General features: G+C 37.2%; 1 protein-coding gene across 3 annotated transcripts; it reads right to left on the bottom strand.

Annotated features, from left to right (window-relative positions):
- Positions 1-3,293: 3,293 nt before the first annotated feature.
- On the bottom strand, positions 3,294-10,568 carry LOC133306332 (vesicle transport protein GOT1-like). Of its 3 annotated transcripts, none has more exons than XM_061506641.1 (7): positions 10,383-10,568; positions 5,656-5,719; positions 4,731-4,822; positions 4,541-4,621; positions 4,338-4,435; positions 4,176-4,257; positions 3,294-3,786 (listed from the first exon to the last, which is right to left on the bottom strand). In XM_061506641.1, the coding sequence occupies exons 2-7, from the start codon at positions 5,684-5,686 to the stop codon at positions 3,748-3,750; spliced, it is 423 nt and encodes a 140-aa protein (XP_061362625.1). In that variant the 5' UTR covers positions 5,687-5,719; positions 10,383-10,568; the 3' UTR covers positions 3,294-3,747. The 3 variants fall into 3 exon arrangements, with proteins under 3 accessions (XP_061362625.1, XP_061362624.1, XP_061362623.1); XM_061506640.1 differs by lacking the exon at positions 3,294-3,786 and adding an exon at positions 3,813-4,092; XM_061506639.1 differs by lacking the exon at positions 3,294-3,786 and adding an exon at positions 3,813-4,073.
- Between the last annotated feature and the right edge of the window lie 1,017 nt (positions 10,569-11,585).

Raw genomic sequence — 11,585 nt, 5'->3', positions numbered from 1 at the left:
TGTTTATGTGAAAAGGTTAGAAGGTGACTTTGTTATTCTAACTTTGTATGTTGACGACATGTTACTCGTTGGAAACAGTTTGAAAATGATCAGCACTGTTAAAGGACTGCTAGCAAAGCAGTTTGAAATGAAAGATCTAGGCGCTGCAAATGTGATCTTGGGTATGCAGATTAAGATGGAGCGTGACAAACGAAGATTATGGTTAAGTCAGCAGAAGTACATAGAAGATGTTCTGAAGAAATTCAAGATGACTGACTGCAAGCCTGTGTTGACTCCCATGTCTACTGGTTCTAAGTTATCGGCTGACCAGTGTCCCAAGACTGAAGAAGAAAAAGAAGAGATGGCGTCAGTTCCTTATGCTAGTGCAGTAGGGAGTCTGATGTATGCCATGATTTGTACTCGACCTGATATTGCTCAAGCAGTGGGAGTATTGAGCAGGTATATGTCCAAGCCAGGAAATGAGCATTGGACGGATGTGAAGCGTGTGTTCCGCTATCTTCGTGGTACGTCTGACCTTGGGTTATGCTATAAAGGCGTGAAGGGCTCAAGGGGACAGACATTGTTAGAGCTGAGATGCTTTGTGGATGCTGATTGGGGAGGTGACATTGATAGTAGAAGATCTACAAGTGGATATGTTGTTTCTTCATTTGGCGGAGCTATCAGTTGGATGAGTAAGAGGCAGAGCACTGTTGCTTTATCTTCTACAGAGGCTGAGTACATGGCCTTGACACATGCTGTTAAGGAAGCTATTTGGTTACGGAGGTTGTGCAAAGAGCTTGGCTTTGCACAAGGAGAGATGATCGTTGGGTGTGACAGTCAGAGCGCCATTTTCTTGGCTAAGAACCCAGGTTTCCATGCGAGGACCAAGCATATCGGCATACAGTACCACTTCATCAGAGAGAAGATTGAAGACAAGGTTGTATTGCTCGAGAAGGTTGACACAAAGGTCAACAATGCTGATTTTCTGACCAAGGCAGTGACTTCGGAGAAGTTTGAATGGTGTACAGATGCTTTGGGATTGAAGAAACATGTGAAGCATTCACCAAGTGAGAGAATGTTGGGTATGGCTCATACTTCACATGATGATGTTGGCCCTAATTGTCGGGGTCAGCAGAAAGGCAACTGGGGTCCCGCTCCCAGGTGAGCGGGCGGGGGTCCGGGGGGCAGCGCCCCCGGGCCCGTAGAGGCTAGGTAATGTTTAGGCCTCTGTTTCTTTTGTAATTTTCTTAGCAGTTTGGGCTTGGGCCCATGAATAGCTGCTGTTAGGGTTTCTTGTAATCCTATTTATATTTGCCTTGTAAACCGAGAGACTTGTAACGAGTGGCGGTGAGGTGAATATAGTACAGACAAGCTGGACGTAGCCTATATTGGGTGAACCAGGGTAAATCATCGTGTCAATCTCTCTACTCTTATCTCTTTTTCTGTTTACTCGATTCTGTGTGATTGTCGATTTCCAACAGCTATTGCCAACCTTATGCCTCCCAAAGTTACTAATGGACCGGATTTCGTGATCTGGGACCTTACCAATGATGGGACCTTTTCTACTAAATCTGCTTATCATATGCTCACTCAAGACTTGCTCAACGAGGAAGATATGCATTGGGACGTAGGTTGGTCGTGGAAGGGACCCTAAAGGATACAAACATTCCTCTGGATGGTGTCCAATAATTTTCTTTTGAACAACGCAAATAGGTTTCACAGGCATATGTCTAGCAGCAGTCTGTGCCCGAGAAGCAATGAGGGGTGCGAGGATACTCTCCATTTGCTAAGAGACTGTAGCTGGACTAAGGAATTATGGGGTTCAATTGTTCCAACAGCTCGATGGGCAGTGTTCTTCACAGCCCCTCTCCACTGCCGGTTAGAGAACAACTTAAAGAACCTAGACATCCTCCAAAACTGTAACTGGAAGGATCTGTTTGGGGTTCTCTGTTGGCTTATTTGGAAAGCCCGTAACATGTTAGTCTTTGATAATAAATCTTCCTCACAGCAATCGGTGATCAGAGGGGCCAAAGCCTTTGTGGATCACATCAACGAAGCTTATAGAGTTCTCAGCAAGCACGGTCTCCAACCACGGGACAAGGATTTACGTTTTGTCTGTTGGCAGTTCCCTGACACAGGTTGGTCTAAGATGAATGTGGATGGTTCGAGTAGCGATGGGGGTACTAAGTCCATCTGTGGTGGGGTGCTAAGAGACGATTCTGGATCATGGATTCTTGGATTTTGTCGAAACCTGGGTGCTGGTTCTGCCTCTAGAGCCGAGCTCTGGGGTTTTTTATATGGTTTGAAAATAGCCTGGGAGGCTGGAGTCAGGAAGCTTTGGCTGGAAAGAGACTCCCAAGTGGCTATCCTTTTGATCAACAAGGGCTGTGATCCTTTCCACCCCTTGGCTCCAATTGTGAACAACATTCGAGAATTGCTTCATAGGTAGTGGGAGGTTAGAATTAGTCACTCCTTTAGAGAGGGGAATATGGTTGCCGACAAACTTGCTCTCTTAGGCTATAGGTTCTTAGATTGGGGGATGCACATCTTTCATGAGGCTCCGTGTGAGTGTATTGCTCTATTGTCCAGTGATCTGATGGGTGTCTCTTACCCCAGATTTTGTAATGTTCGTTAGTTTTTAATTCCATCTTTTTTCAAAAAAAAAAAAAAAAAAAGCATAACTTTGATGTAAAACTAATGAAATTAGAAAATTTAGCATGCATCCACAACAACAAAATGCTAAAACAACAAAAAATGAACATACTAATATTTACTCTTAAAGCACCAAAAAGGAAATAAATGAATAATATTTTTTATCCTTCTTTAAATTATATTAATTATTTAAAAATAATCATTAAATATTTTTAAAATTTTCAACATATTAAATGCTTCTACTGAGATATCACTTCCTTCGACGGTTGATTATCAAAAGAGACACGGAGGTGTGATTTCAAAACTTCAGATGTTACTAACATTTTCGTCAAACCAATTGTATCATAGAAGCGACCATTGTTTCAAATTGCATGCATCAAAATGATCCGTGCCGCGCAGAAATTGAAATCTTGTCAACTTAAACAACGATTCCAGGTGTGCACCAAAAAGAAAATATAAGATGCTGTGAGTTTTAAGTAAAAAATACGGAATCCAATCCCAAACGAACAGCTAATAAAAATATACCTTACAAGTGTGAATGAGTAATTATTGTTTCTCAATCATCATTGGACAACCAAAAAGGGACTCAGTTGCGAAGAATCTAATGGATGACACGAGAATTAATAGGAAGGTATTATATATTTCAAAAAATGTAACTCCACTCCAACTCACAATGGAAGGGTAAATTACAAAAAAATAAAAAATAGAAAGTCCCATAAAGCTGCACTAGCTCCATTTGACATCATTCAAAATCGTTATATTCCTTTGACGAATTGCAAACAAACGCCACCGTGATACTCCAAGTACAAATACTTCCCAAAGATATCTGTCTGATTGGAATAGTAATGTAAATGAAGTTGCAGAACTGACAACTCCCTCAATTGATTTTCCACGGAGCATGAGAATCAAAAAGGGACCAAACAAGGAGTTGTAAAATGAAAACCAAAACCTTTTTCCTTTCCATTTTCCTTTGATTAAATGACAATCATGACAATTTTCTACCATCAGAATGCAAACTCAATTCAGAGTTAGGTTTCCATATGAGAGTATTTTCTATGCATGTACTTTACATATGTGATTCCTAGCAGCTAGATATTTTTTCAAGAGATCCACTTGTTAAACAGGCACCCGTCTGCCTCTATAGCGGTCAAAAAACTGCAAGATGACAGAAAATGCTCAGTTTGATAATTTCAGCATATTATGCAATGAGTGCATACAGTTTTCAACATCTGGCAAAGAACTGAAAAACTTCTACATCATATTGACAGATAGATAGAACCAACTATTCACATCATTCAACAATCTCTTGACAGAAAAACAGAACCAACTATTCTTTAAGACATTTATCGATGAAGATTTAGAGGCCCCAGTCTATCGCAGCTACTAGAGATTTGTTTAGACTTCCATGAACCTCCATCATTATTGATATGGTAAGAAGCAGACTGGCAAAAGTGTAAAACACTAAAATAGCAATAATGAAAGATTTCTGTAAATTCTTAAGATGATATAGGGGGGAAAAAGGACATTTCAACGCAACTGCTTACCGATCGAACATAGGGCTGTTGAAACAACCAACCAAGAACAGGGATCTTCTGCAAGAAAACAGCCAGTGTAGGCCAGAAACCACTGCAAAATATAATTCCATCATGAGCTTTAGAGTATAAAAAAATACTAAATAAAACAGTTTCTTTAAATTTCCATTAAACCTGAAGAGTACAATGAACCCGTAAGCCTCCACAATCATACCCAAAATGGGCCATCCCATGATAAGAATCAAGAATCCAATACCAAATGAAACTGTTCCCTACAGAACCAGCAAATGAGAAGTAAAGAGTGAAGGTGGAAACTATACTATGAACAGAACATGGAATGATAAATGAAAGTGATGATAAATGCATAACTAATTTACCTTGAAATTACTGCGTTTCATGAAGAACTGTGTGGTGGATTTCAGTCCAATGGTAAGGGATACTCCAGATACAAAGAGGATCTGATTTGAGTCACCAAAAATGATTTTATAAAAGTCCTTATTAATCAAAATCACACAAGTAAAAAATTCAAAAACTTAAGCAAGAATCTTGTCATAACACAGAGCTTACATTTCCCATTGCAAGTAATCCCTTGTCGAAGAAGAAGATAATGCCAAGGAATGAGAAAAATATACCAAAGCCCGTTAGTCCCAATCCAATCTCTGTTTCATGTGTCAAATGCAAACACTAAATTTCATAAGCTATTAGAATTGTAAATAAATTTACAAATAGGAAAAGTAGATGCCAACTATGTAAAGAACAAAAATAACTAGTATACAATTTAATACATCATATCCGTCTGCTAGCTAAGATTGCAGAACAAATATACGAAGGCAAAGGCACTAATAAATGTTTTAACAACTGTTTCAGCTCAAGAAAGATCTCTTGATCCAAGTAACTGAAGAAAATCTAAAGTAATGATTATTTTTACTACATAAATAGATTATCAATATTAAGTTTTCAAAACAGATAACTTTTCAAATATGTCTATTTCTTGCTTAGGATCCAGTCATTAGTCACAAATTTTGTTCTCTTCTTTTCCTCTTATTTCTCTTTTTGCTTTTATATGGACTGAAGCCCACAATATACCCTGCTCCATATGCAACCACAAGACACAAGGCACACACTGAGGCAGCAACTCCTCGAACAAGCTTTGTTAAAAATCAAGGCAATAATGATAAGCAGAGACAACAGAACACAATTTAATAAATCTTGGCATTATAATTAGATAGCACCATTAAGTGCAAACAATTTTGGACCTGAAGCAACAATTTCACAAACCAAACAAACTTGCATAACCTTAGCATAAATCAGAATCATTTCAACTAGATAAGACTTTCCCTAAATAGATGAATTTGAAAAGTAATTTATTTATGGAACTATTGCAAACTCTGTAATAATCCATTCTTAGAATTTAATACTAAAGACAGAAGACCAATTTATATGATACCCATTATTCACAGTAAAAAAGAAAAAAGAAAAAGATTCCACTTACTCTTTCGATCATTCATCTCAAAGGAAACCATTTTATACCACCAATTAGATGTGCCTTCCCTTCACTGAAACAAATGATAAAAGAAATCAATTCAGTAAATAAATCAATGTGAATAAATTCTGCTCATACAGTTTGACCGAGATTATACTGCAACATTATAACTGTTAGTATTTGGGTGTCCTAGAGACAATCTTATGATTAAATAAGGACAGAGATGTAGACCTTTTTAATATTGTCGCAAATAAATAAAAGCACTCTTTATCTTGTTTCATAATTATGTCTCGATATTAATATTAATATATTATGAATAACTTGATAAACCCCGTGAAATAAAATAGGTATCTCTTGAGTATCTGTGATGAGATCACAATCATGAGGATTCAAGAATACCGGATGTTCATTCCTAATTTTATGTTCCTAGTCTAGAGATACTGAGAATGGGGTCAGTAATCTCGGGTAAGACTAGCACGACTTATCTATTTGTATATGGATACAAGGTATAGACCTCATGTGCTACAGATATGGAGATGTCTTAGCTAAAGTCGTGGGTGGACCTATAAGGGTATAGCTCGCACTGAACGGACCCACAAAGAGACTCTATGAGGAACTCTCACAGAGAGTATCATTAGAGTAGTCTCTTTATATTTGGGTATGTCTTTCCTATGACCAGAAGTTATTACCTAGACTGTGTTCTAGAAGGCATGCTTTGATTGTGCACCTCGTCTGCCTGAAACATGGAGACTCATAGGTATACTGTTGGGCTTGTCCTGAAAGAACACAGGGCTAGGGTGATAAGCTGAAGGAATTCGTCAAATCTCTGTAAGAGATTAGGTTATCTGTAAACCGGAGAAATCGGGATGACATTTACAGGGACTCAGGAATCTATGCATAGTAAAAGAGATCATGAGATGATCTTCCTTTAGAGTCTGTAAATTGAAGATTCCCTAATTTCGAATAAAAGCTTACCCTAAACCGCAGGGGTTGATACGCTTCCTTACCCTAGGTTTTATGGGAAGGTAACCGAGACGAAAGGAAATATGTACGACAACCAAATATGTTTAATAGGATGATCAAATCATTAATCTAACTAGTTCTGGGGCAACAAAGCATTGCTAGTGCTCTGTGTTGTCATTAGATGGGTTGTGGGCTTATTGGGCCCAAGCCCATTTATGTCAGTGGCTAAGTTAGACCTAATGGGTCACACACAAACACCTAATTGTCTAGATGCTCTAGCATTAAAGGTATTGGGCCTAATAATAGTTATTAGCCCAAGAAGTTGTTTGGAACTCCACCTAAAGGGGTGGAGGGCGCATGGTTCATTGTAATGGGCTTGGATAGTCCAAGACATTACTAATTAATTTAATTAGTTAAATTAATTATCAAACATTTAAATTTTGAATTTTAGAATTTGAAAATTTGAATTTTGAAATTTTGAATTTTGAATTTGAATTTGAATTTCGAAATTCGAAATTCGAATTTGAAATTTGAAATTTGGATTTGGATTTTGAATTCGAATTTTGAAATTTGAATTTTGAAATTTGAAAATTTGAATTTTGAATTTGAATGTTTGAACATTTGAATTTGAATATTTGAATGTTTGAATTCAAATATTTGAATTTGAATTTGAATTTGAATTGCCTATGAAAGGTTGTTTCATAACAAAAGGATAAGATGAGATCTTGTTGGAATAAATCACTAGTATCATGAGAGAATCTTTTGGACAAGATCCAAGGCCATATATGGCGCTGATTTGGGTTGTTGGTGAGCAAGATTTGCTCATCAAAATCAGCTCCAGAAGATTCAGTCAGTTGGGAGAAAATCTGAGTGAGTTGATTCAAATTTGAATGCAACTACTCAGATGTATTTGGTCACCTTTTTGGGCTATATGGGGCGCACCATATAGCTGATCTTATGAAGATTTCTGATCAGAATTTTGAATAGGTTTTGAACCAATTCTCAAGAGAATATTCTAGGAGCCTGTTAGCAATTTTTGAAATAAAACAGCTCCACTTCTCTCTCTCCTATCTGGCGCCTCATGATCAGATTTTTAGGAGAAAAATCTGATTGGTATTTTATTTTAAATACTCTCCTCTTATGTGCCTAAGTGTTCAGTTGTTCCTCCAAGGGTTTTTCTGAAAACCTAGCCTATTCTCTCCTCTCTCCTGCGCCACTTGTGAAGCTTTCACATTGAGAGCTTCACTTTTTCAAACACTTTCACCTAGCCTCCATCTTCACACATAGAGCGCCTAGCAAGCCTCTTTGTGGTGATCATACGGTGGCTTCACAAGAAGGAGTTCTTGCACCTAGACGAGTGGGTGGTGTGGATCAACGTTAGAGGGTCTGAACCCTTCAGACCGGCCTTGATCATCTGGTGATTTCACGAACAAGGTAACATCATGCTTTCCTAAAGCATGATCTTGATGTGCATGTATATTCCGCAAAGAAAAATTTTGTTTTTCCCTCTTGCATGCATCGGCCTTCAAGGCCATTTCGAACTTTCAATAACCAGGGTGAATCTCAATCCAGCGGGAAAAACATTTCCAAGGAAAACCAACCGTGAAGTATTAAAAAATACATTAAGCTCGTACTGGACAAAACATATTAGTTTTCAAATATTGCAATAGATTTCAAATGCAAAGATGTACGTTTTCATATAAAAGTACCAGAAACAATATAAGCAAACATTTTAAAAATGGTAGCTCAGAAGCTCAGTGATATAGCCATTAAGGTGCAAAAGAAGGACAACTCCAATGATCCATGATGTAGAAGGCATGCATATAATGTATAAATGCCTTGCCAATACTTATTTCATGAGAAAAATTATAATAAAACATAGAGTAAACAACCATTTTGGTCCTTGGTTGACATCAATTTAGTCCCTCAAGGATAGTTGACATCAACTTTCCACGTGGATGCCTTTTTCATCTCCCAAATCACTTTCTCTCTCTCCCTTCTTCAACCACAGCTTATAATGGCAGAAAACCATGGAGAAGCCAGAATCACACCCATTATCCAATCAGCATTTTTCTCACATACAAAGACACATGAATACTAAGGACGAGCCTAGGAACGGTGGCAAAATTGCTTCTTTGTGACCGGATGGTCACCGGTGGCAAAATGCAAGGGATAAGGCCGCATAAAATCGATCCTCACCCCTACTCTTGCAAAGTCAAGGAGCCTTGTGTACTGGGATTTGCCCTTTTTTAATAGAGACACATACTCTCATTTTTGTTTTCATACTTAGCCACTCTGAAGCATTCATACAGCAGGCATAACATACACACACACACACGAAGTGTCCCAAAGAAAATTAAGAAAGGGCAACCAGCAATTCATTCTTTTCAAATTTCAACAATTAGAGGGTGATAGAATCACAACCTAGAAAATTCTCCTAATGAGACAGTCAAACATTCCTACACACCCACAGAAAACCAAAATTCCAAGCACTCAAACAAAATCACTAGACCACATCAATACAATCATCAACCACAACAAAATCCACTGTCAAAACCAAAAATCTCCAACTACACCAAAGGCCTTCGTCCTTCACCCATTAACTTAACCAAGAAATTTTTTATCACACAGAACAAACAGTGTAGAACACCGTTGATTGAACTGATTTTGAGACCACGCAGAACAAGTCATAAACAGTTATAGACCCACCGTTGAACTGATTTTGAAACTGAACGCCATATGCCATATCAAAGCCATCATGACCCACAGACCACAGTCGACCCTGTAATCTCCGGTTCCCTATGACTGGGATCCCCCGGACCAGAAACCCAATCCAACATAGCTGAATCATTCCCTTCTCTGCAGTCAGACCCCTTCCCACAATCTTACCTTCACAGAAACACAAGCTCTTAGCCACACAATTGACCCCAAAAGAAAGGGATCAAATGCTCTATAATTGAGAATTAGGTTTTGTTTCTAGTTTTGGGACCAAACCATAAGGTTTTAATTCTAATTTCAGAGAATGAATTTGTTGACTGAGAGCTATTCCCCCTAACAACATCCTCAAGCCACCCCAAAAAACCTTTACATCACAAGACAAACCCAAGAAACCAAAACTTACAGTATTAATTACTAATACTAGATCTATGAAACTGTTTCGAATTACAGCATAGCAAATACAATATACTCCACCAAGAGTGTTTATACGCACAAAATGGAGGGTGGGGGGAATAATTTTACTGAACAAACATTAACAAATATACTAACAAACCAGAAAGCTGATATTATAAACGCGAAAAGAAAATGTGTTCGAATATTGTTTAACTGGTTACACTGCCTCTTTTTTCTTCCGCATGAACACTTTCTCGCTATTGTCCCATTCTAATTATAACCAATTTTTCGATAAAAACAACTGTTGAGAACGCGACGAAGTAACCAGGCGCCACCGATTCACAAGGCGATTTTCTCCAAGGCAACTAGGCACGAAAACATGATTTTGCGCTTCGGAAAACACAAGCGCGAAGCACTTAAAACGCGTTCACGCCAAGAATGCTTACTATAAGAAAAAAAATTAAACAGGATAAAAAAAAAATCCTCCAAAAGTGAAGGCGAAATTGATCCTAACATTCACGGAAAGATAATTGAAACGTTTGGATCTAAGATCGTATCGTAATTTCGACAACAGATGGAAAAGGACCCAACAACAGTAACAACAAAAATTTAAGATTCACAGAAATGTATGTGCGTGTGATTTTGAGAGAGAGAGATAATACCGGTTGCCGGAGCGTGGGTGGCCGGAATGAGGTGGTGATAGCCACCGGGACCGGTGGTAGCAGCGGTTGTGGATGTGGAAATTGGAGAGGCGCGTGAGATACAGTGTGATAGTTTTCACTATTTGCAAGTTTCTTTGCTTTGTTATATCGTTTTTTTGTTATTGCAAACAGAGAACTGAATCGATGATGTTGTTTAGCCAATAGAACGAGAGGCCTTGTCATTTAAGAAATGAAGCCACACTACTCTCTTACATTATATTTTATGAGTAGAGGAGAAAATTTTTTTAGTCGGGAATCTTAATTTTTAAAAGTATGAATTTTACATTCAGTTTATGATAATATCCGTAAATTTAAAATTTAGAAAAATTCAGTTTCCCGAGATTCTTGAAGAATCCCGCGTACCAAACGCCCCCTTACATTATCCTAACCAAATTTTGGGATATCCGCCGACAAATAAAAAGATTATTCATGATTATTAAAAATTTTAAAGTGGACTCATTTTAATTTTTTTGAAGGATTAATATGAGTCTTTTTTGAATTTATGAAAGACTACGATTTTAACTAAATAGGTCTATTTTAAATTTCTTAGAGACTATGAATAACTTTTTATTTATAAACTAAAACCAGTATCGTGAAATTTGTTAAGGAATATTTACTCTTATACTTTTTTCTGTTAAGCAACACAGGTTAACTTACAAGCAAAGGAGACGGGAAGCAATTAAGGAAACACAATTTATTTATTTATTTAATTCACGAGGTGTAATAACATCCTCTCATATATTATTAAATATTAAGATTTACTGTTTGTCATTTTAAATAACATAAATTATGTCTTTTTAAGAAAGAAATAAATACAAAAAATGAAAATCATGCGAGAGAGAAAGTGGGTGATTTTTTTTAATTTAAATTTTAAATAAAAAAATTATTTTGTGTCTATCTCTTTCTTAAAATGACATAACTTTATGTCATTTAAAATAACAAACAATTTTCTCATGTTAGGAAAAACTTCAAAAATCCCTTGTAACTTTCCTCATAATCATTTACTCCTCTCCAAAATTTTGAATCATTTACCCCCGACCTAAAGTTTTTTTATTATTTATCCCCTTAATAAGGAGGGTAAGTGATAAAGAAACTTTAAGTCAGAGGGTAAGTGATAAAAAAAATCTAAATAAGGGTGTAAATGATTCAAAAAAATTGTGAGGG

This window comes from Gastrolobium bilobum, unplaced genomic scaffold (genome assembly GCF_033153095.1).
Source record: "Gastrolobium bilobum isolate Gb01-03AN ecotype WA unplaced genomic scaffold, APGP_CSIRO_Gbil_v1 utg10035, whole genome shotgun sequence".
Lineage (NCBI taxonomy): Eukaryota > Viridiplantae > Streptophyta > Magnoliopsida > Fabales > Fabaceae > Gastrolobium > Gastrolobium bilobum.
This window is presented reverse-complemented; position numbering and strand designations above follow the sequence as displayed.